The sequence below is a fragment of the Heterocephalus glaber genome, unplaced genomic scaffold, assembly GCF_053883595.1.
Source record: "Heterocephalus glaber isolate CG9 unplaced genomic scaffold, H.glaber_assembly_v1.0 deba00000768, whole genome shotgun sequence".
Lineage (NCBI taxonomy): Eukaryota > Metazoa > Chordata > Mammalia > Rodentia > Bathyergidae > Heterocephalus > Heterocephalus glaber.
Genome location: NW_028258162.1, coordinates 2612558 through 2639139, shown reverse-complemented (window position 1 = coordinate 2639139; position 26582 = coordinate 2612558). Strand labels below are relative to the sequence as shown.

The following is a 26582-nucleotide window of genomic DNA, read 5'->3' as shown; positions in this document are numbered from 1 at the left end:
AGGTTAGTGCTTGCTGTTGGCAGGAGGCTTAGGTCCTTCCTATGTGGCCCTCGCAGGTTACCTCAAAAGCTGGGCCACCACAGATACAATATCAATTTTTTATTCACCTATTACCGGGGCTGGAGGCATAGCTCAGTGGTAGAGCATTTGCCTACCATGTGTGAGGCCCTGGGTTTGATCCTCAGCACTGCCAAAATAAAATAAAACGATGGCATTTATGTCAAAGTACAGACAATGTATCCTGTTTTTCTCTAGTCAGATGCAATTAGGAATAAATCACATTATAATAACCAATATTTTAGTTCCCTAAGTGTGATGTAGCAAACTATCACAAAACTAACTATATTCAAGCAGCAGAAATTTACCCTCTCGTAGTTCAAAAGGTCAGAAGTCCGAAACTAAAGTGTCAGCGGAACTGGCTCCTTCCTGAGGCTCCCTCCAGCTCAGGGGTTAGCACATCCTCTGTCACACGCTGGCCATGGACACCACTCCGAGCCTGCCTTTGCCTGCATGTCACCTTCTGCATGTCCTTGTGTCTTCGTTCTGTCTCTTGCGAGGACAAGTTGGATTTAGAGCCCATCTTAATCCATGCCGCCTCCTCTCAAACCTTACTTTCATCAAGTCTGCTGGGACACTCTTTCCAAATGAGGTCATACTATTTTTGCTTTTGTTTTCCATTTCTTTTATTAGTACATATTGTGATACATAATAAATATGAGACTGGGGTGCCCATGACTTTGAGAGGGTCACTACTCAACCCCCCACAACATGGGAATCCAACCTTGTGGCTCCCCTGGGCCACACGGAGTGAAGAGGAATTGTTTTGAGTTGCAAATAAAATATATAATATAGTTACATTATATAAACTTAATATGTAAGCAACCATTTGTTTTTAGTAGTAATATATATGTAATTATAACAGTATCATGAACAAAAACTATTAGACACATTTTTGTGGCTCCTATACCACAGTAGCTTAAAAAAACCATTTTAATTTATTAAATCATTTTACCAAATAACATAACAAACCCAAGCTTAATACTTAAGTAAGAAATTTCCATGTTTGCTTAATAACTATAAATGCCTGCCTTCATAGGCATATAGGCATGTAGAGAGGTTGAGATCAGTAATTGCTATATTGGCCTGGCCATCACACAAGCATGTGTAACGTGTGATACACTTGGGTTGGATTTGGGTGACTGTGGGCGGAGGAGGTTCCCTCCCCTACAAGAATCCCATTGTCGCCTACACAGTTTATGCTTGATCCTTGTGCACTCTTGCTATGAAAAAAATCACTAAAAAATCACACTGTGGTGTTAAAAGTGTACAATCTTTCAGGGCAGCATCATTAGCTGGCTAGGGCCACATGCAGCCCAAAGACCACAGGTTGGACACGTCTGTATTACAGGCAACGATCTTATATCCCAAAGAGCAAAATACCCAGAAGATAGACAGTAGGAAACAGGGAGACTGGAGTTTTGTGAAAGAGAAGGGGACCGAGGGATGCAGGGAAGGAGGGGGAGGGGGGGAAAGGAATGAAAAGGAAGAGAATTAAGATGTGTTAGATCCCTGTACCAACTCCCCATGCAGAATGCAATTATTATGTATTGCAAACACACACTAAGAAAAAAAAAATTGAAAAAAAATCTCACATCCCTACCAACAAGCTTTGCTTCTCAATTTTGCTGCAATATTGTAAAAATTTTTGTATTAAATATGCTTAAAATACTTCATAAACCATAATAGTATGGAGGGAAGAAATTATTCAGAGTTTAAGGCTATTTTGGTTATAAATGTGTTCTTTCTGTTCACTACATCCTTTTCCATCTACTCTAAGACACATCATTACTAATCTTGGACAAATCTTTGAATCAGAGCAAATTCAGTGTAGATTTTCTTGCCATTTGGTAAATACTGATAAAGTGCATGTGAACGGATGGGTGAGCATGTTTTTGCATTTTGTATGCACGCCTCCTCTTGTGAACCTGGAGGAAAGTGTTGTGTAAAAATTACATACAGATATTAAAATCAAGTCCTAGGAGTGATGACGCTGATTTCAATTAGGCAGAATTTCTTGTTGCTCTTTTCAGGGGCTCCCAGTCAGGAGGCCTGAGCTCACATTCCATCCTTGAGCCTGTGTTGAAGGCATTTAGCCTTCCCAGGGTTCCATTGCCTCAAATGGGAGATGAAGGGATTGGAAGAAAGGCTCCTTTTATTCTAAAACATTCATGACCTGGGAGCAGCTCACCTGGAACCTCTCCTGATAAGTTATTTATAATGTTTATTCTACATAGCTTAAACCAGCAATAACTCTAGACACCTTATTAATAGCTTATTTTCTATTGTGTTGACACTTTGATTGACTCAAAGCAGACTATGTCCAAATGGTTCTGTAAACTCAAGGAACAGCCAGCCTTTCTAAGGAGGCCTGTCTGCAAAGAGCCAGGTGTCCATTGAGTGATGGTCACATAGCTAAGCACCAGGATAAATGCTTATATAAGAATAAATGCTTACTCTTTGAAATCTTACAGCAATCCTGTGGGACACATACTTTCATTACCAACTGCATTTTACAAAGGAGCAAATAGGGATTTAGTGGCTTTGCCAAGGCCATGTAGCTATGAGAGGAGGAATCTGTAAGCTTTTGTCCTGTTTATCCTATATTGCTGAAGTAGAGATCACTACCTGATAAGAGTCTGTGATGCACTTTTTTTTTCGGTACCAGGGACTGAACTCTGGACCTTGTGCTTGTGAGGCAGGCAACAGCACCACTGAGCTAAATCCCCACCCCCTGTGATGCATTTCGTGTCACAATCACTAAGCTACAGACTGTGCGACTGTAACTCCTGTAGATACGATAACCACCTATACAAAATTTTTAATACCCTGCATTAAAGCTTTATAACCATTTAAAAGATCTCTAAATTGCCTAACATGCTATTTTAGAATTCAGTAAGAAAATATAACTCTTGAGTTGTACTACCCAGTCTAGCAGTAATAGCCACATGTGGCTATCTAAAGGTAAAATATTTAACATGAGTAAAAATAGACATTCAGGGCTGGGGATTTAGCTCAGTGGTTCAGGCACCTGTCTCACAAGCACAAGGTCCCGAGTTCGATCCCCGGTACCAAAAAAAAAAAAAAAGAAGAAGGAAAATAGTCATTCATTTCCTCAGTCTTACTATTCACATTTCAAGTGTTCAATAATCACAGCTCATGACTATGCTATAGTCATATAGGATGGTGGAAATAAAGTACATTTCCATTCCTGAAAGATTAGGCTGCAAGGTTTTAGAACTTTAGGAGGTATATTTCCCTTCAAACTTGCAGGATTAGATGATAAAGTCCATTCTAATAGCTCTGAATGAAGGCCTGGATTGTGTTTAATATTGGCTTTCTGCTTTTCACCACATTTCTTCATCAAGTAAAAATGAGGCCCCCTTTTTCCTTGTGACTGTATCATCTGCCACCTCAAAGGCAAGACCTTTATCAAGAATCTGCTTTTCACCGAATGCAGTGTTACAGGTTTGAATAAACACAACAGCTTCCCTCTCTCCCATCTAGCCAGCAATGATGGCAAAATGATGTGATGTTCAGACCTAGGAGTTAATGTGTTGGCTTTACTTCAAAGCTTAGATATACACATGAACCGTACAAGTAAACTTTTGGATTCAGAACTGCTAAGCAAGTAAAACATAGGAATGCTGCTATATGCAATAAAAAGAAAACTTGGGGGGTTGTGTCAAGAAGATTCTTGGAAGCTGGTTTTGGAGGGAACCTCCCTCAAATATATCTATAGCTGACGCTGGAGTGTGAGCTTCCCTGAGACAGGAAGAACATCTATCTTGGACTCTCCCACCCAGCCCCTGCAGCACCTGAGCCAGGGAAGCTACTCATCCCTAGGATGCATGAACATCTAAGGTCAAGTGCCAGGCTGGGTTGGGCCACAAGCTGTTGACTAGTTGGAGTAAACCAGTCAAACTAAACAACAAACCATAACAAAATGGCTCTCCTGGCCTAAGACTAATGACCCTAAAATAGCAGGCATTGAGGAAGTGCAAAAATGTGTTCTACCAGAGAACTTGACCAAGAAGTGACTTGAAAGGCCTTTCTGTGGAATCTCGTAAGGCCACCTTGACCTTTCAGATGCAAAGCACGGAGGCTTCCTTGGAGAATCCTATCTAGGCATCAGCACACAACCAGCTAGTGGACCAGAGGGTCTTCTGTGAGGAGCTTTGGCTCAGGTTTGCTCTGATGTCTGGCTTTTCTCCCAAGGCTTTGCTGGTCCCAAACCTGTGTACTCAAACCCCAAACTGATCTGGTTTACGAGTTTGGTAAAGACTGCTGCACTGCCGGTAAAGACTGTTGCACGGCAAACAAAGACTATTGTACTGTGGGCAAAGAGGTGAACTTTCATTGTGTTACCTTTCTCTAACTGGAACCCTCCAGGTGAGGATAGTACAATTTTCAAACTAAGGAGGAAACCTTGGTGTTTTAAGGTAGTCAGAAGCGAGGCTGCCCTTCTGCTCTGAACCATCCCCTCATTTGATTCTTTTCAGTTCAATGAGCCAGATAATTCAGGAGACCAAGGGACAGGGACAAATCTAAAGAGTTGCTACTGTTCCTTTATTCCCTGTTCAAGATGATAACCAGCACTATTAGGTCTTACTGCTTACAGCCATCTTCCAAAAGGGGGGACACCTTCAGAAGTCCGATCAAGGCAAGTTCTCTCTCCTATCTTTTCTTTCCTCTCTCCCTTTTTTTCTTTTTGCAGTACTGAGGATTGAACCCAGGACCTTCACACTGAGCTACATCCCCCGCCCTCTTTATTTTCTTTTTAAATATTGAAAAAGAGTCTCATGAAATCACCAAATTTCCCAGGTTGGGCTTAAACTTGGAATCCTCCTACCTCAGCCTGCCAGAGTGTTGGGATTACAGACGTGCCACCATGCCCAGCTGGGATGATTTCTCTTATTTCTTCTGCTAAAGCATACTAAAGCCCTTCAGTGACATCCAGTTATAACCTGATACCTTGTTTAAGGCAGGCTCAATGACCTTTCTCACTTTAAGGAAATGAGTGCCCAGTTTCCTTCTATTTTGTAGTTGAAATGTGCAGAAGAGGCAAACGTACACTCCAAAAAGATTTTTCAAAGTATTCTACATATATGAGAATAATTCATCTTCTGAGAAAGCTGCATGTAGATCTTCATGTAATTATTTGATCATTTCCTTGCCTTCTAAGGGAAAGTTAAAAACAAAATTTCTTTTTAAAAGGTCATATGGTTTCTTGAAAAGTCTTCCATAAAATTTGGAACTTCAAATAAGAAAGAATTTTTTTTTGGTTAAATTCTTTTATTGGTACATTTTAGGTATACAATACATTTGCATTTATCATTGAGATCTTGTACCTGTACATATCTTGGTTCTTATTTTTTTCCCCATTCCCTGTGCTCCCTTCCCTATTTACAAAAACTTTGTTTCCATTTTTTCATTTTCTCATATTAATTCCATTCCCTTCTTTCCTTTCCCCTTCCCCTCCCACTTCCCCTACCCCTTTGGACCTTTTCTTCCTATTTCAAATTATTAATTATTAATTTAAATAATTTTAATCCTTATTTACACTTTCAGTTTCTCACACCAGAGAAACTATTTGGTATTTACACACGTGTGTCCTATTTATTTCACTTAAGAGTATGGCCTTGATGTGCATCCATTTAGCTATAAATGTCTATAGTTTCTTATTATTTATGGCTGAGTAGTACTCCATTTTATAAAAAAAACACATCTTCTTTATCCAGTTTCCAGTTGATGGGCACTTAGACTGTTTCCAAGATTTTGCTATTACAAACTATGCCACTATAAACATGTGTGCACATATAGAGGTCCCATTTGACCCAGCTAGAGGTCCCATTTGACCTAGCTATTCCTCTGCTGGGTATCTTCCCAAAAGAATTAAAAGAAAGAATTTTTTAAAAGATAATTTCAAGAAAAAATTATTTTCACTGCATAATTCAAAGAATCCAATTATGAGTTTTCTAATGATAAATTGCCATGTTAAAATTTTATCATTTAATTATTTTTGCCATACATTTTCTGATGTTGATATTTTTTATATTCCATAAAGACTAAAGAAAAATGATGTCATTTTAATATTTTCAAAGTAGCATAAATTTGAAAATTGTAATTGGCCTTTTCAAATCTGATCTACTTTTCATTATGAGTGCTAATTTTCCTAACTTACAGCTTTCCAATGACTAGACAAAGAAAGACTTCCCCACTTGCATTCCATCAGTTTGCTTAGAGTCACCCTGCCTCATGCCTGTCACTTAGCTAAGAGATGGAAGAGAAGTGTTTTAGGGAATTCCAAGTCCATGCAGTCTAAATGACAACCATATATTCCTCCTATTTGAGCATCACATTCTACTGAAACGAAGGTGAACAATTTTTCAGTGAAACAGGACTTATCATTATAATCCTGTATTTCAGGGGAAAGCGATTCTTTTAGATTACATGACAATGCTATTCCAGTAGGAAGTCAGTGGACTGAAAGTTATGCCTAAATTGTCCCATTAGAGAGGACCCAACGGGCCTGGAAGGGGCCACTTGTAAATGAGGGATAGTCCGAACAATAAATAGGATGAGGAGAGTCAGATCAAAACAATCTGTATCAGTATTCTGAAGGCCTTCCAGGGAAAGGGTTACTTCTAGGGGAGGGAGGGAGAGAGGGAGAGAGAGACAGAGACAGAGACAGAGACACAGTGAGAGATAGGGAGAGCCCACTGCTGCATGTTTACCCAAACCTGTAGCTCAAATTTCTTCAGTTTGTGTTTATTTCAGTCTTAGAAGTCTAATGCCAAAGAAGAATGCATTACTGAAAACACTTATGTGTATACATATACACACTGTGTATTAGGGTTTTATTTTAATAGTTTGGTCACTATAATCCAGAAGGAGGTAAATATTTTCTGCCTTTCCAACCCAGACTAGAGAGTTTACAATTCTTGGTTGCCAAGACCTGCCACATTGTTTGTTTCTGTCTTTGCGGGAAATAAGCAAACTGGTCAGTAAAAAGAGATCTTTACTTAGATGAATCCTAAATGAGCCTCTATTCTTCAGTTATTACTTAAAATGGAAACATTGACAACCAGGAAATTTCATCAGTAATTTCTTGAGTTTGGCCACCTCTCAATGCTTGGTTTCTGGTAAATGTTGAATATTTAAATGTGGGCTCATAAAATGCGTATGTTTTAAAAAAATAATTATCAAGGGGCAATTAAGTGATTCAGAGACGGGAGAGGGAGAGGACTTGACATAACCTGACATGCTTTGGTATTGAATCAACTCAGAAGCTTCCGCTCCTCCCTATTTGTTGCTAACTCTGTAACTTGTATTAGTGCTGTTATTTAAGCAAACCACGTTACAGCAGCATATGATAGAGACAGACAGTGTTCTCTAAGGGTCAGTCTAAACGAGGCAGTAATAACAGTAAAACAGTCATGGGCTGAGGGTTAATAGCCATCTGGGTCAAAATGAAGGTCCAGGATATTGTCAAAAAGGATCTGTTTGTTCAGTCCTAAATTGCCTGTAGCAGTGGTTGCAAGTACATGAGTAGGTTACTGTACAGAAGAGGAGCTTAATTTTAATATAAGTAGAATATTGGCTATTTTGTAAAAAGCACAACTAAAAGCATTCCATTTTGAAAGTGGAATCAATGTCATTACTCTGCAAATAATTGGTTCTCATGAATGAAATTCTCACCTACAACATGCATTTGACTTGCAGTGTAAGACTAGCTTATCTTTGATGCCACCCCAGTTGTTTGTGATCTGAAAACCCACATTTCACACTCCTTGGAGCTCTAGAGCATTTTTAAGTGAAAAAGATGCACGTTTTCCCATTGAAAATGATGGAAGAAACTTTGCTTTTGGAGAATAAATGTAAAATAAAGAACAGATTGCTCTATGAGTCGCTGTCCTTGTAGGCCATGTGCCTCCTATCTGATTTGCTCCCATTGGGCTTTAGGCTGTGTCCCTTTGTGAGGCTGAGTTAGCTGATAAAGATGACAGCACACCAGGTTGGCCTCAGTTGATATCACTCCCTCCTTGTGCAACTTCGATGTGCAATTCAACAACTTAAAAAAATTAAGCCTTATAAAAGAGGCTATCATATGGGTAGTATGTAGGGTTAAAGAGGGATCAAATGAGAAAACCACTAGATGTGTGAATTTACCATCCACTCATGTGGTTGTTCAGCCAGTATCTGGTAAGCCCTATGCACAATTCTAAGTGCTTTGGATGATACAAACGTATAGTCTATGGGCTACAGTGTTGGCAAACCTTTTAGAGACCAGTGCCCAAACTGCAACTCAGAACCCACTTATTTATTCCAGAGTGCCAACATTGCAATTCAACCTGAATACTAAGGTTTTATTTAGAAAAAACAACTCATATATTGACATCTTTTGTCTTAAAAGGAAAACAAATAGCACTTACGCAATAAATTTGCCACCACTGGTTATGGTTTCCATTTTTGTACTATTGAGTTGGAGAGAAAACAACAATAATATATCACTTAACATCATTTAATTACAAGGATATGTTCAGGGAGGTATGTCAGTAGGTAATTGTGTCATTTTACAGACATTATAAAGTGTATTCACTGAGACTGAGGCTGCTACAATGCCACCAGGCAATGATGTCTTATGGAACTGCCACCAGATATATGTCTGTTGTTGCCCAAAATACTATTATGTGACTCATGACTGCAAAATACAAAAACAAAAAAGCCCATAATATGAAACTTCCAAAAATATATTTCAAATGTGATCTCAAGCCAGCCTTACTGATCAGAACCTCTGAGATGGATCATAGGTGTTTCTGAAGCTCCCCCAAAGCCCAGTGGCTTGTGAACCACTGGAACTAACAGTAAACGCTGGGAATGAATGGAACTTGGGAAGGACTCAACTAGAAACTTCCCTCCAAGAAACAAGTTTCTCCACATTCTACTTCCCACAGTTCAAATCCTGTATTTTAATGTGTTAAGAAACTTTCATAATCATAAATGTAGAATCAAGTAAGAGGAAAGTTTTCAACCTAGAACTGTCATAGAGGTGGAGTTCTCACCCAGTGTATTTAACAAACATATGACTTCAAATGCAGGAAATGATTTCCTACCATTTTTTTGGTTGAACTTGGAAGCTTCTTACTTAAAGTTTTGAGAGCATGAGCATACATGTGATATGTAATTATAGTCTCTACCCACAGAAGCTCATTACTGGAATTTCTCCTCTATCTGCTAGTGAAGGTGGTAAGGAAATGAGAAAGAAATCACCAAGTACACACAAGACTTTATGAGCAACATTTTCCAAATATGATAAAACAGTTCTTAAACATACAAATAAAAATCCAACTTTCAGTTAAGATAGAAATGCTGCAAAGAAAAGAATATCAGAAGAGTGCCTTCTTTAAAAGATCTTTTTCAAATGAATAGTTATTTGCCCTAGAGAGGTAGAAAGCAGGAAAACAATCAAAGCTATAATAACTCTAGGTACATAAAGATTAAAGTCTATGGTCTGTCTTTCAGATGTACAAAAAATGAAATCACTACAGGGAGAAAAAAATGAGCCATAGGGAAACAAATCAACTTTGTAAAAATATTTAAACAAAATTATTAAAATCCAAGTTGTTATTTTATAGATGTTGATGTGCTAGTAAAAGTCTAATAAAGTGCTCTCTGGAATGAAGACAAAAAGCTCTGAAATGTAGCAGTTGCCATTTTTCATGGTGTCAGTGCTTCCACTATGGCTGATTTCAGGCCAGCAACATCAGTGAAATGTAGATCTGGAAAGAGATACACAGAAACACACCATTGTGTAGTATTTCCTCTTAGAGATGCAATAGACATAAATAACATCAGGAATGTGGTTGGTTAATAGTAAAATATAAGGGCTGGGGATTTAGCTCAGTGGTTCCAGCGCCTGCCTCTCAAGTGCAAGGTCCTGAGTTCTATCCCCAGTACCAAAAAAAAAAAAGTAAAATATAATGCAATAGAAAGTATTGAGGTTTGAGTATATATTACTTTCCAAGAAATGTAATTTACTTAACTCTACATTGATATAATTTAAGGTTTAATAATACCTTTGTTTTAACAGTTGGCTTCAAAATTCCTGAAATTTTAACAGTTGGTCCTCCAACGCCATTCTGAGCCCAGCTACAACATGGCACTGGTAGATCTAATCATTTTCTCCAATGGAGGAGACTACAAAAACCAAAGTTCTCAAAGCAGCTTTCCTGAGTCACTCCTAAATGGTGTGCGTGCGTGCGTGTGTGTGTGTGTGTGTGTGTGTGTGTGTATGACTGGAATTAAGAGTTAACACAAGAACAAATTAAACAAAGACTTTCTGCTGAGAAGTTCAATGAGAAACACTGTATGCTGTAGATCAGGGATTCTAAACTGGTGCCATTTTGTTCCCCAGGACATTTGACAATAACAAGGGCATTTCTACTTGTCACAACTGTGGCATCTAGAAGGAAGAGGCCAGAGATGCTGAACTGTGGCATCTAGAAGGAAGAGGCCAGAGATGCTAATAGTGCCAAGGCTAGGAATCTGCTCGAGTCTTCTGTATAAAGTCAAATGTTATCATTTCTTTAAAACTGAGTGCAGTCTCTCTCTTAAAATAATTTCCTCTATCAGATAACAAGAATTCTCTATAACCCACTGTGTCTCCCCTTTGGTCTTCACTAGTAGTAACTATTTTAATATTTCTGCTTACTCCTTTTTTAGGACCTTGGTATTTTTTATCTTACCTTTGTACATGAGTCTTTCATTAACAAGACAAATGACCTTTAGAAATAGGGAGGGAATGGATGATGGATGGATGGATGCATCGATGAATGAATGAATTGATGGAAGGAACAAAGCAAAATAAAGAGAAAAAGAAGAAAGAAGGAGGATGAAATTTTGCTTTAGAATTGGAAAAGACAAAAAAAACAGGATGTCAGGGTGCATCCATTTTCCCATAAATGACTCATTTATTTTTCTTTACAGCAGAGTAGTACTCCATTGTGTGTAAATACCACATTTGATTTATCCATTTATCTTTTGATGGCCATATAAAAAGCAAAATAAAAGTTAGCTAGTAGAAAGTAGAGAGAGAGAGAGATCTTTCTCAAATGGGGAGGGGATCAGGAGATGGAGGGGGGAAGGAGAGGTGATAGACAAAAGAATGAAGATGCGTTCTGTTCATGGAGCAATTCCACACAGGGAATGACAACATCATGTAATGCAAACATGTGCAGTGCTAAAAAAATAGAACAATTGCGTGGCTACCAGTAGAACTTTTAAAAGCTTTACAGGGAATACATTTAAATACAAATTTTTAGGGCAAGGGATGTAGTTCAGTGGCACCACGCCTTCCTGGCAAGTGCAAGGTCCTGAGTTTGATTCCTGGTATGGGAAAAAAATTAAAAATTAATGCATATTTTTGCTTTCAGAGGAAAAATGATCCCTATGTTCTTGCATCCCTGGTGTCCTTTGAAGTTAAGAAGATGCCTTACAGAGATCAGCCAGCAAAACTTCCAGAAGGAAGCATAGCAGTGAGTATTGCTTTAAAATGCATGCACACAAAAGTAATATAAATGAAATATTTTTAACCATCATGCAACAGGTGCTTTGTTTAACTCTTTGCATTGTTTCAAGAAAATATTCCAATTTTCACACACTTTTAGTTCAGTCTGGCAATTTCCTAGTGCCTTTTGATTTAGTTTTTTCAACTTTTGATATAATATCTAGCTTAAAAAATGTGAGGCAGAACTCAGACATTCAACATTTTTTAATCCAACCATTTTGACCCAGAGAAGCCAGGTAGCAATGATAATTATATCAAAATTAATTTTTAATACAACGTGGTGAGTCAGGTGCAGAGGAAAAAACTCTTTCTTAGGGGAAGTTGGTCTTGGGCCAGCTCATTTTTCCTTTCTGTACAAGGAACCACCAATCTGATTGCAAAAATGTAAGAAAACACTATGAGCTTCTCTTCAATGAAATGTCATTTAAAAAAAAATTAAAGCTAGTAAACCTCACTGATCTTCAGCAATGTGGCAGGCCATGCAGAGGGGACAGAGGCATGGGAAAGAGAGGGTCAGCAGCCACTGTTACCAAAACTCTGCTTTTCCAGTTATATGTGAAGTTGTCAGAAAACTCTGGAAAATAACATTAAGATTGCAGCCTTCATATCTTGGTCATTCCATGAATATTTATAACCCCCAACTGGAACTCTTGGTCTTTGTTATTTAAAGTGTGCTTTGCAAAAGACCAGAATCTTCTAATCCTGGGAGAGGATTAGAAATACAAAAATAGGTCTCATTCCAGACCAGCTGAGTCCAAATCTGCATTTTATCAAAATCATCAGAGTATCCATACGCACAGTTATGGTAGAGAAGCACTACTATATAGGTGGTGTATAAATTGATCCTGTCTTCAACTCTTTGCAACCTAGGCCTTCAAACTTCATTATAATATAGTCTTTGTAGCCTAATCTACTTTTAGCAATTTAAGTTAATCTATCGATTAGTGATTTTCAGCTTTGAGCTCATAACAGAATCATCGTTCATGCAAATATATAAAAACATACAAACGCTAAGACCTCTCCTGAAGTATCTGAACTGTGCTTTAAAACCCTTACAGGTACAGATTTGGTAGTGAAACCAGGTTATCCTGGGCATCACCTGGGAGACAGCCACAACTGAAAAAAGGAGAGGTTTATTTTGGCTTACAGTTTTAGAGGGTTCAGTCTACAGTCCTCTGGCTCCAAGGCAAGAAGGGTATGGTAGAAGGGCCTGGTAGAGGAAAGCCTTTCAACCTATGGCAGCCAGGAAACAGAGAAGAGAGGAGTGGGGAAAAGATATACTTTTCTAGGCTCCACCTCCAGGAACCCACCTCCAACCAGGACCCGCCTCTTAACAACACATTCAGCTATGAACTCATCCATGGATTAAACTACTAATTAGCATAGCACACCCATCATCCAATCACCTTTCAGAAGCCCCTCTTCTGATCTTGAGGTTTGGGGGGGCACATTTTACACTTGATCTTAGCCAAAAGGCCTAGAAGCGATGGGAGCACATTTTAGATCTAAATTATACCAGGCTATTAAACACACCCAGGAAGGAATTGTTAAGAAGATTAAGAAAGTTATGTACATAAAGCTCTAGTATTGCACCTGGAACAAGGCAGTCTCAGTAAACGTTAATAATCTTACTAAAAGCTTCGCCTTCTCTGCTGAATCCACTCAGCCCACATTGGAAATGACAATTAAGATTTACACGGTCTCTGTATATTATTAGAGCCAGCATGGCCACATCATTCTTCATTTAGATCACTCTTGTTTTCTCACGAGCTGTCGGCCGTAGACTGGATTTATGATCAGCCCAGAAAACAGAGGCTTTAGGCTTTTACTATGGAGTATTCATCCAAAGAGGTTCAAAGGCTTGTTGCTCTAAGAGAGATAAATCCAGGCCCTTTGGTTTTCTCCAAGCACATGTTTCATAACAGAAACACATGTTAAGTTGGTTCCCTGAACAGGATCGTCTCTTTCTGTGCTGGCCACAGGTGACAGCCTGCTGTTCTCAGCTCATCTCAAAAGATCCACAAAATGCTCAAATGCTTGCTTCCTCCACCTGCACTACCCATTTTACCTTATGGGGGGGAAAAAAAGACCTGTTATCTAATCTAGATGATTTATCACACTGTGTATGTAAAGATTATTGGAAAAACATTTAGGAATGGAAGTGCTTTCAAGTCTCCCAATATCTGACTGGAGTTCTTGCAAGCAGAAAGTTATCTGTGTAGCACAGGGGAACAGTCTTTCTGTGGCTTGATTTGATAGAGAACTCTGGTTGGAGCAGGCAGAGATTTTTTAGCAAGTTCTTCTCAAAGGTTTTGTCATTTTTCCCTCAAAAATATCCTAGCAAAAGAGAATTGCTGTAAGCTCATAGAATCAGTTGGAAGAGATAGTCTGAGGATCATCAGAATTGCAATTGGCCACCGGGGAAAGTCTTCATCTTAATTAGACAAAACAATATGTACTTGTTTTGCTAGGCTCCTGTGTGAGATGGTTAGTTTGCTGGTACTTCTTTTCAAAATGGCCATAATTCAGTCATACTTGAGACTTAAAGAAGCTTCACACATGCAAAAGTAGTTTCTATCTGCTACTTGCATAGCATCTGTGTTTATAACAAATGAACTCCTGTGACATGACATTTGTCCTGTTCAGACAAATGAACAAATGTGAGACAAAAGCTGTGATTCAGAGGGATAAGAGTGAACACTGAATTGTGGCAGCACAACAAAGAAGAAATCATTCAACTATTTGAACAGTTTTTGGACTCATCAGTGAACCTTGGCATTTGCATACCATGCAGCTAATATCCAGTTTATATATGGAAGAAGGCATCACTGCCTAGTATAATTCCAAAGGTGGTTATCATAAAATATTTCATGGAAATCCTTATTTAAAAGCCCATACATAAACTGGAAATCCATTTGATTTGCAGATTTGTAGCAAAATTTTGACATCTGAAAATGGAATTCTTACATGAAATAATTGCTTGGAATACAGATTTATTGTAGGGACTACTTATCTCAGAAGAGCTCTTTAAATGTTATTAAATGTGTGCTCAGCGGATCCACTGTGTTATTATTTTGTTCTAAATGGCACTGCAGGTAGGGTGTCTTGGTACAATTATTTAAAACATCCTTCTGACCCCACTAAAGTATGTTTACAGAAGATTTTATGATACGTAAATATAAATGTCAACATTAATTGCAGTTGCAAAGGCAAGAAGGCTCTTTCCTTCTACTTTGGTATTTTTTGTGAAAATATACAAAAACATATCATAAATTCAATGATAAAATGTAGACACCTTAAAAGTTTATTTATGGCCTTTCAACTATAATAAAGAACAATAAGATTTATAACTCAATGAAGGTAAGATTAAATGTTCCCTACTTAAGATCACTTTCAGAAAATCTAAACTGCTTACAATTTAAGAATTTCACTCCTGAGATTGTAGATAATGGTAATAGGTGAGTCCTTAAATTTTTATGCTATTTCTTTCAATAGGTACAAGATTCTGCTAAACAAAAGTGTATTAAAACAGATTGTTGATTCATTGACATGGAAATGAATTTTTCCTCTAAATTTTAAGTACTCTAGTTATTCAACATTAATCTTTTTAAAAAGTTGACATAGTGAATCCCAAGCTCTCGTTTTGAAAGGAAACCTTTATTGCTACATGCATTTCATCTTCTGCCTTGGGATACTGTTTTGATGAAAGAATTTTATAATGAAGGACTCGGTAATTCAGCTAATCTCACCACTGAGTAAAATTGTACAGAATGCTACGGAGCTGTGCAGCCCAGTATGGTAACTTCTAGACATATGTGGACATTTCATTTCTGAAATGTGGCCAGGGGAACTAACGAACTGAACTTAGAGTTTTGTTTTACTTTAATCATTGAAATGAAACCTGAAACACTGAAGCATATAAAATGTTTCTCCATTAAACATAGCTTTATTGATTTTGTAGAACTACATTTCACGTTTACCATTGAAATTTTAGTAATTATATGTTGCCAATGCACAATGCACACTGGATTTTAGAGATAGTAAAAAAATGTAAAATATCTTTATATTTTTATGTCAATTTATGAATATTTATATCAATGACTCTCTAAAATAATGTTTATAATAATAGATAATAGTTGGTATTTAGTGTTAAATAAATTATATTATTAAAATTAATTACCACATTTACTATTACTCTATTTACTGTGCTACTAGAAAATTTTAACTTACACATGTGACTTGCATTATATTCTTATTGGGCAGCACTGATCAAGAGCCAAGGTTATAACTGACAATAGGACCCATGGAATTTCAGAGAACCTGGAGAGTTTGATAAGTATCATTTGAAATGAATGAGCGTTTCTTACTATAAGTCACGTTTTAGTCTTTAGAAACTAAAAATTATGGGCCCAATTAATATGCCAAACTAAGCTTTTTGGAGGCTTTTCAAGATGGATCGTAAGACAAATATGAACGTTAAAAATACCAAAGTTTGGGTATTTGTCAATATTTTACTTTTTGCTCACACTTGCCCCAAATTAGTCCACAATTCTCCAACACCAGTGTATGTTTAGACAAACTTGGGTCCTAGAGAAGTGATCAATTAAATTCTTCTCTGTTAAGCTCACCTGCAGTTCAAGTCTCCAGTTTGTCTGTGCAGAGCAATGAGTTTCCACCTGCAGATGAAACACCCATTGCAGTTGGCAGAGTTACTGATCTCTCTGCTGCTTTATTCTCAGGAGGACCTTTCTTTCCAAGACATATAAATGACTCTTCTAATCATGTGTTATATACAGCTCTTTCCAGTAACTGTCTGTCCTCTCCACTTTGAAAGTCTGAAGAAATGCTCTGGGTCACTATTGCTGGTTTTCTATATTTCCACTGACCTTGGTGTCCATATGACTTTTCCACTATGTGGCAAAAAGCCTAAATAAATATAGGAAGGCAACATGGCAAAAGAAGTTCTCTGCAGTTGGATCCATTTTAGACTGAGATTGGGCAGCCTCAGCACCCCACAGATGTCCTAAAAATAGAGATCAAGGCAAACAGAACCAGGCGCAGGGGAGAGACCCTTGAGTTGCGTATCTTTGAATACTGTGTTCCTTCTCCCTAGGGAGTTGCATGGGCTGACTTGCAAGAACTCTGCATGACATGCTTCATCCTAACACTTTAGAGTACTCAGAGAAAGGTTGGGGATTTTACAAAAATGAATCTAATGTTATGCAAAGCAGACTAGCAACTGTTTTGATAATGAAAATTTCAGAATTTTGAAACTGAGGAAGAATTTCGGATTTTTGGACCACTGCATAGTGACCATCTCCTCACAGAGTGTTTTAAGGCCTAAATAAAAACCCAGCAGGTTTTGTAACTGTCCCCATAAAGTTGTTCCTGGCTTCAAGGGACCCTGTTAAGTGTATGCTGTCAATTTCACATTTTATTTAATTGTACTTTTCATCATTATTGCAAAAAAAAACTCCTCCCACTATCTTTATTAGCTCTTTGTAAGTGCCCCTCCTGGTTTGTTTCTATAGGTAGTCCAGTTCTACAGACAATGCATCAAAGACTGCAATAAGCAAGTGGCAAATGTACCAGGCAGAGGACTCAGTGGCCATCCACTCATTCCATTCCATTTCCTTTGTATTAAACTCTTAGCAACTGAAGGGTCTGTGCCCCTTTATTTCAACTCCTTTAGAATTTTTTGAATTCACAAAAGTCATATTGTTTTCCCAGTTTAAAATGAAATAGCTGTAAGTGACTTACAATTTGAATTAGGTAAATCCACAGAGTAAAGGTTCAGAAGTATCCATTGCTTCTCTTACCTCAGTTTCTTGTTAGCAAATTTTAGCAAGCTCTAATACAGGTGCAAAATATAGATTAAAAGTGTGTGGTTCCTTTGGTAGACTTAGAACAGAGTGGGAAGAAATTTTTCATTAAAAAACAAATCTCAATAATTTCCACAACTCCAACGTTTTCTTTCCTGGCTCATTATAACTGGCCTGTAAGTCAATGATCTCTATTGTCCTTTTCAGTTCCAAAGTTCTGAAATTCTCCTTACCAAAACCATCAGTCCACTCCCAGTAGAGTTAAGTTCATTTGGAAATACTACTTCACAGCCTTTCTCTGATCACTGAGAATGTTAGGGCTGAGCAGAGATGTCATGAGGTGTAATTAAGATAAAAGGATAAGCACAGAAATAACTAGGTCCTAATTTGCTCATGTAGACATAGATATGCAAAGGATTGCTTTATAATAAACTACCTAGGCTATAGATTCCTGAAGGCATTACAACTGCTTTGAATCCTTGAAATAAAATTCTTTGATATGTGAGCAATGTGTCTGTCAGTGTGCAGCTGTGGCGAGCAGGTGGACTGTTTGCATGAGAATACCCCTTCTTACTGATATGTCAGATGAGATAGGAGTAATGTTGGCAAAGAGCAGTAATGAAGGCAAAGAGAGAAAGTATAATGGTGAGTAGGTTAAACCCAGCCCCATTCTCACTGAGAATATCTGTCAAGTCCCTGGCAGGCTTGTCAAGGTGGAGCCACCACCAAGCTCCCTACTTTGTCAATTCCACTGTTTAATCTACATAGAAATGATAGTTGGTGCTGTAGAATCAAATGAACGAGGTCATCGTGTTGTGTGCTGCATAGAAGAAGTTAACTAAGAAGGGGGGAGCAATAAAAACCAGGAGAACATCAGCAGAGTGCTCTTATCTAGTTAAGAAGGCAGAGGGGGAAGAAGGGGCCCATGGTTAAAGCCCGACACTAGAGTTTAGGTGATTCCCTGCCAGGACAAGTTCTAGAGGCACCAACATTCGTCATGATTTCATTCTCTCCTGAGGGAGTGGTCTTTAGAATTATGCTCTAGAGTTCTTGAGCATGTTCCAGGATTGAAAGTGGATCAAATTTTAATCACACTTACAGCTAGGAACACATAGACCAATTTAGTGGAAGCAATGCTTGCTAGTCTGTTACACCAGATATGTCAGTGTTGGTAAATAATGTTTGGTTCCAAAAATAGGTTTCTTTCTCTTTTGTTTGACAACAGATTTTAGCAACATGGCTGGGTCTCCCCTTGATTTTGCATGGAGGTCTACAGCTTCCATGCACACTCTCCCAACATACAAGCCATAGAAGTGGTTCTTCTGCCTCCCTGGGGAGGGTAGGGAGGTTCTTAGACACTGAGGTTGCTGTCCAAGTGGGAACATCTCATTTTCCTCTGGGCTCTTTTGCAATAGTGGGAAATGAAATCGGCTTCAATCTCTAAAACCTCAGTTGAATTCTGCACCTAAAGAGTAGATTTAGGATTAAAGCTGCTTCAACATATCAGGACAATATTCACTTTGTGCACTACAGCGTCAACCTAAATAACAATCAGAGAGCGACTCTGCAGAAATAATGACACTTGCTTGGGAATAGAACAGCACTGCAATGAGAATACAAATGCTTTAGTAAACTATGCATTTTTCAAAGACATTGAGGCAGAGGAAATTTTTAATAGTAGAATGAGGAAGATTTCACAAGATATTTTGAAAGAATAATCATTAGCCATATGGATGAGTAACCAGGGAATTGCTATTCTGAAATTGAATAGATAGTTGCTAGGCAGACAACTTGCAGAAGCATTCTGTGTATGATCGTGGCCTTTGTGGAAGGCTGTGGTCCTGGCAGTCTTTTGTAACAGTCACTATTAGGCAATCATGCATCAGAACCTCTTCCTTCCTTCCTTCCTTCCTTCCTTCCTTCCTTCCTTCCTCCCTCCCTTCCTCCCTCCCTCCCACTTCAGTTCTATTCTCAAATTCCCAACCTGCCAAACTTGGGAATGTGTTTCTTCTTAAAAGGCCATGTCTCACTGCTGTAACCCCACAAACCTCCCAATGGATGCTTTTGATTATTGTATAGAATAATGCAGAATGATCCTCAGTATTACACTGGCAGTGACTACTGTGTTTCACCAAATAGTTTTCAAATTAGAACTCATTTCCTTTATTTTCATTTCAGATTAAGACATCAGTTATTTGGGCAACTCCAAATGTTTCCTTCTCAATCCCATTGTGGGTCATAATACTGGCAATACTTCTGGGATTGTTGGTTCTGGCCATTTTGACCTTAGCTTTATGGAAGGTGAGTTGATTTCCTTTGTTTTTCCTTTTGCACTGTGGTGGTCACTGAGGGGATTTAGAAGGATATTGTTGGGGATTTTGAAAGATAATGGTAAAGACATAAAGATTTTGAAAGGTCTGAAAGACATGAAGAAAAGTGTATTTTGTTTGCTCTGTCATACTTAATATATCCACGTAGCTAATGTTTAAGATGATGAGTAGTCCTTAATATTGTTTTAATCTTGAAATTTCTTGCAAATAATAGAGTTAAGCTCTATTAACCAAGACCTGTGATCTTTCCGATTAGTTTGGAGTAATAATGTTAATAATGAACATTTCTCTTTCTGGTTTAATTAGCCAAGGTCTTAAGCTTTTCTATCATTCTATCATTAATCCTTTGAGATATTTCTTTCTTTCTTTCCTTTTTTTGGTACTGGGGATTGAACTCAAGACCTTGCGCTTGCAAAGCAGGTGGCAGCACCATTCAGCTAAATCCCCAGCCCGAGATTTTTCTTTATAAGCACTCCACTGATGCAATTAATATAGGTCAATCATATTTTTTTTGGTGTTTGTTTGTTTGTTTGATTGGTACCGGGGATCAAACACAGGACCTTGCACTTGCAAGGCAGGTGCAGAGCCACTGGTCAATCATATTTTTAGTTTTGATTATTAATGAGGCCAAATAGATCATGTGTGTTATAAGGTGCTTACACTTGTTTCAAATTGAACCCAGTGCCTTTATACTAAGCTACATCCCCAGCCCTTTTAATTTTTATTTTTTAAAATTTGGAGTCAAGGTCTCACTAAGTCACTAAATTGCTTGGGCTAGCCTTCAACTCTTCAACTTGTGATCCTCCTTCCTCAGCCTCATAGAGTGCTGGAGCTACAGGCACTGCCACACCCAGCCTGTCTTTATTAGGAAGCATTAACTTAGTCTTTGATGTGTTCTACTGAGGTTTGTTCTAAAAGAATACAATAAAAATTAATTTCTGGCTCTACAAAGTACACAACTGCCAAGCTGCATGGAGCCTTCCATTCCAGATGCCAATGTCACAATTACATGACTATAAAAGGAATTAATCCAGTCACATTAGTTAACTATTATTGTCATGGTTCCCTAAAAACATAGTATATTTTTATTTGGAAACAATATGCAGGATGCTCAATAGGCCTACAAATTGAGAAGACTTTGGTTTTGTGCTAAAGAATAGCTTTTCTAATCATGCTGTTTTGTGCCACTCGGAGCCCACATAATCAATGGCACACATTTAGAAATGACTCTTGTGTTATTATCTGTTTATAGTAACCATATTTCCAATGAACATAAGGTACAATTACATATTCCAATCAACAAACTATTCTCCCAGCTCTGGAGAAGAGCCCATATTGGGTTTCCAACATGAGAAACAATAAATAAGAATTGAGGTTCCAGGGTTCTAGCAAAAGGCACATCCTTCTTGGAAGAATACTAACTTGAAATTCAAGAGGGAGAAAATCCTAAAACGATTTCTTCCCACAATTGGTGGTTAATCTGTGGAAAGTCACTGGAGTATTCATGCCTAGCTGGTCCCAGCTGGGATGGAGATAAAGGACAGATCCAATGTACTCCTAATTACTGTATGTCCCACCAAGTGTGGAGAGGTAAGCAATGATCTCCTCACTTTTTACCAAGGTCACCTGGAGTCCACAGCAGGAGACGATGGATGTCCCATTTCTGGTCAGCAGTTAGTGCTGTTCAGCAGGCTTGCAGAAAAGCAGGAAAAGATCTCTGGGACATGCTGCTGGAATCCCAGGGAAATATCGAGGTCCATAAGTGGTTTGTATAAGATAGGGACATTCAGATAGCCTGATGTGGTGACACACACCCGTCACCCCAGTATGCTAAGGAGCTGAGGCAGGAGGATTGCAAGTTTGAGCCCAGCCCAGGCAACTTGGCAAGATACTATCTCAAAATAAAAGACAGTGAGGGTGGCTAGGGATGTAGCTCAGTGTGAAGACCCTGGGTTCAATCCTCAGTACCATTAAAACAAAAAATGTAGAGATATTTTACCACTGCCCCATCATGGCCAGAGGACACAAATGCTGTCCTCCTGCTCACCTTGCCCTGTGCCATGAATTCCTTTCTCCAGGCAACTACCAAACACATTGCTTGCATCTCTTAATTTGGAGAATTGAACAGATTACTTTCAGAGAACTCCAAGTTCCTCAGAACATATATAAAGTGACCATTCTTTGAGTAAGGGCTTTGACTTGACCCTAGAACCTGTTTTTCTTTTTCACAGTGCGGATTCTTTGATAGAGCAAGACCTCCTCAGGATGATATGGCCGACAGGGAACAGCTGACCAGTGACAAGACCCCAGAGTCATGACAAAGAAAAACAAAGACTCTCTTCAAAGCAAAGAAAGGACAAAGGGGCTAAATAATAATAGCTTTCCTGTGCCTGCCAGTGAGCTAGGAAATGGAAGGGCCCTGAGATTATCACCTCATCTACTCTGCTCTTTGGGGAAGGAAGTTTCCATGGAGCCCAGAGGACCGTCTTGGAAATGGAAATGACAACACTAGAAGCAGTCTGCAGTCTTGGAAGATTTCTTTTGCTTTCCTCATTCCATATTTGGCAGACATACTGAAATGGGCACTGGAACTTGAGTTGCAAAGATGAAACATCTGAATTAGTACAGAATTTAGAGAGTGAATTAAGACTGAACTCTCCAACACTACTGTATCCAACAGAACATTCGACACCTCCCTCTGGAAAAGAAACGTTTCTAATGGTGTGATGGCTCAGGGAGACAAGCAATATGTTGTTGGTACTGTGAAAGTACTCTTGAAATGACAAAGATAATTTCATAAGCGAGGATAAAGTTTTATTTATTTATTTTCCATATCTCTAGGTTGAGATTCTGGTTGTCTAGAGGATTTGGAAATTAAGATTTGCTTAGCTAGTATTCAGAATCACTTACTTCACTTCCTTCCTATGATAACCACTTTGTTCAGATAACTCATTTAACAGAGCTTTTTCAAAATTTAGACAGTATTAAAGAAAAGTAAATTGGTATTAGGAGTCAGTTTGCTTAATTCCTTGCCTCTTTCTACCTGGAATTACTCTTATTCACACCATCCAGGCACTCATTTCTGCTCAATTTAGCTTGACAAAATGTTGCATTTATATTTCCTTATATATATAAAGATCTTTTCACTGATTTAGTTAAAATATGAATTTCAAGGTACTCACCACTCTGTGTGGTATTTAAAAGTAATAGTAAAAATGTCTAGAGTCCATTAATAAAAAATTAAAACTATAGGTAAATATTATTTTAATAACTATAACAAGCAGCACCAATACTTAGCTTGGAATTAAATAATTTTTCCCTGCTATACCTCATACTTAGATCTACAGAGAAAACATACTGAGCATAAATAGGATGCAAACATAAAGTTCTACAGGTGTGAGACAATCCCAGAAAACGGAGTCCTAAGGATTTTTATTTAAAATAGTTTATTCCAACTTTATTACTCATTCTTACTGCTCATCTTTATAGTACATATCCTTGGAGAATGATCTTTTCTTTAAGCTAGTTTTCCCTTCATCTTTAATTTAACCATCATTAAAATGTGTTGTTTAACACCCTTGTAAATAATCCATAATCATGTGAAATGTCATCATTTTGAAGAAAAACTGACCAGCCAAATCCATAGGTAGTCTTCGAAATTCTGTATCCTTTTTATAACAATGAAAAGTTACTATGAAGAAGTGCTGAACAAATTTTTGTGTGCAATATTATAGAACTATGTATCGAAGGCATGTTTACACTGGCATTAGTTATTTTTAAATGAATATCCGGGATATTAAGTATGATAGAACAAGCTGACCAAGACTCTTAAGTTTACAAAGCAATTGGAAAAATCTGTGTCCCAGTTTCAACAATCACACTTTATTTGAAAGATGAACCAAACTCACAGACACTAAATTTTATGTGGTGCCTTAACCTGGAGAGGAGCCATTTGGCTCCAGCTGCAGAACCGCATTGGAAAGCGAGCCAAAGGCGCATGGAAGAACACACATTGCAGTTCATCTTCTTCCTGCTTGTGAATTAAATGCTGCCGTGGTAGCTGTCTGGTGCCTGTCAGTTGAATTCTCCTCCCATTCTGCAGGCACTTGCCTCAAAGAATTTCAGGGTCCCCCACCAGCTCTTAGGGTCTCCTTTGTTAGTCCTATAGATAGACCCAGCTTTACAAGTAGGTGACCCTGTGTATGATACGATTTGAGGAATGCCAGACAGCTCTATCTGCCCTAGATGATGTCCTAATTGTTATCGTGTCTGACTTGTGACCAAGAGAAATTAGCTCCCTAGAATCTTTGCTGATAAAAGGTCCCTGAGAGAATGCACCCTATGCCTTAAAGATAGTTATTTGTGAAGGAATTCATAAGTCCTAGAGCCAACCACAGGGGTCTGAGGATTCATCCTGCAGACACCTGGAAGAAACCTTAGATGCCAGCAGAAGACTGGGACCCAGAGTGCAGCAGAGCAGAGGGGCTTCCAAAGCAAACCATGGCTTCCCAGGCTCAGCCTACCTAAAGGGATGGCAGGGGACTGTGACACACAGTCACGTGGTGGCCTCTGCCCCTTAGAATGTGGGCGTGAACAAGGCAGGGAGAAAACTGAGGTCAGGTGAGCCCTCCAGTGATGAGTCTTCCACATCTCCTCCACATGGAGGAGACACATCGCACAGAGTGTACAATGGGAACAGCATTGTCCATTTCTTCATAATGTGCTGAGTCTTAGCACCTCCTTTTCTTTTCAAAGAAATCCTTTTTCCAATTCTTGCAGCTGTTTTTTAGGACACAGGAAAATAGGAAAATCGAGTTTTATAAACTTGGGGATTTTTATACAGTAAATAAGTAACATATACTAGTCACCACTGAAGCTCTACTCTTAAAACCTACCTTTTTTTATTTAAACACATGTGTAGATATCTGTGAAGATTTTCATGTAACTATGTACCTTGTCACTAATAAAATTAAAACTTAAAGACACGATGGCATTTTTATGCTTTATTTTACAAGCAACATAAAGCTTTGATTCTTTATTATAAAAACATTTAACCCTGGAAGATATTTGAAAGCACAAAATTAGGGTGCTCCTTGGAACAATGAAAATGTTCTGCACTTAGATTGAGGTGTGATAGTTGCACAACTCCTTGAATATACTGACAACTTTTGAATTGTGCCATTCATGCAGGTAGCTTTATGGCATGTGAATATATCAGAATAAAAAGGTTAATGGGTTACTTATAATGCTTTCACCCTTTTACAACTGATTTGTCCAAATTATCTTTCAAATTTTGTCTACAAGTCCATCTTAGCTCCTTTATGAAGCCTTCTCTTGCCTGTTTGCCCAATGTCCAGACTCCTCCTGACTTTCAATAGTATTTTGTAAATTTCTACACCTCTCTATCTGTAGATGTGACTATCTTCCACTCTCAACAAGAGCAGGAAGGGAAACACACTTTTTCAGCTGTGTGTTTCTCACACCTAACAACTACATCTGGTATACAGTTAAGGCCGACAGCCCTCCAAATTCTAGAACAAAATAAATTAATATGCATATATACATATGCATACAGTAAAAATCCTGGTTAACATGTACTTTTGTAATCCATTTCAATTTTTAAGCACCAGAGTACACCAAAATATGTGTATCTCATCCTGTTCACAATCTTCATACAATGCTATTACAGGTAAAGCATCCCTAGTCCAAAAACCCAAAATATTAAATGCTCCAAAACCGAAAATTATTTGAGCACCAACATCATGAGACAAGTAGAAAATTTCATTCTTGACTTTGTAAGAAATCACAGTCAAAACACAGGAACACTAAAAATATTGCACAAAATTACTTCAGGTTCTGTGTGAAACGTGCACAAGGAACATAAATGAATTTCTTGTTTATACTTGGCTTCCTTCCCCAAGATATCTTATTGTGTACAAATATTCCAAGCTCCAAATAATACAAAATCCAAAACACTTTTGTTCCCAGCATTTCAGTACCAGGTACTACTACCAGGTACTCTATTTAATTGTTTAACCATCTCCCTCTTGTGGGGAATAACTGTCCCCAGCTTCTTATTTAAAGAACATCATTGAATTGAGTACTTTCCTATGTGGGGCTTCCTTTGGTTTATTACAGTAAGTGAACTTTGCAAGAATGAGAACTCCTGGTCAAAGTACATGGAGATATTTGTTGTTCTTGATACATGCTACCCTTAAGGATTAAATCTATTTGCATTTAACTGTACTCTTTTCACAGGAAGGAAATTCCTATGGCAGCATTATTTAAGCTATTTGGTGATTGTTTTTCAAATGTTACTTTATTTTAATTTGTATTTCATTATAATTCCGTAAGTTTAATGTACACATTTCATTTTGACTTCTAATATGTATCAGCCACTTAATACATACCATTCTTCATCCTATCTCATAAGATATTTAAATACTTGCCACTTCCTTAGCTGGCATTCCTGAATATCATAAAAAGAAGCTAAAAAAAAAAGAAGCTACAACTGAGTACTTTCCCTATGGCCAAGAGCAAGGAGTAGGATGAGTCTTTCTTTTTACATTATATGTCTCTTTCACTTCAAAACATATATATATGCTTATGGTCTAGAGGTGTTTCATTATCCCTGAGGAAAATGTACAAAATCAAATCTACGATTCAGTGAAATCAGTGCTGAAGGTCAAAATGGAAGTAACCAACCCAGCACAAACTAGACTGTGCAGGCTTGCCTCGAGCACACAAAGGAACTACCCTGGGTCAGCCCTGCTGGTTAAAGCCTGAACTCCTCATGGTACATTC

The 26582-nt window shown here is 38.1% G+C and overlaps 1 protein-coding gene across 1 annotated transcript in view; it reads left to right on the top strand.

The window, feature by feature from the left end:
* Window positions 1-24763, top strand: part of Itga8 (integrin subunit alpha 8) — a 195341-nt gene extending 170578 nt beyond the window's left edge. The window contains exons 28-30 of the mRNA XM_004859985.4: window positions 11493-11594; window positions 19627-19749; window positions 22010-24763. Coding sequence (XP_004860042.1) covers window positions 11493-11594; window positions 19627-19749; window positions 22010-22096 — 312 coding nt within the window. The 3' untranslated portion in view covers window positions 22097-24763. The remainder of the gene's footprint in view (window positions 1-11492; window positions 11595-19626; window positions 19750-22009) is intronic.
* The last annotated feature ends 1819 nt before the right edge of the window (window positions 24764-26582 follow it).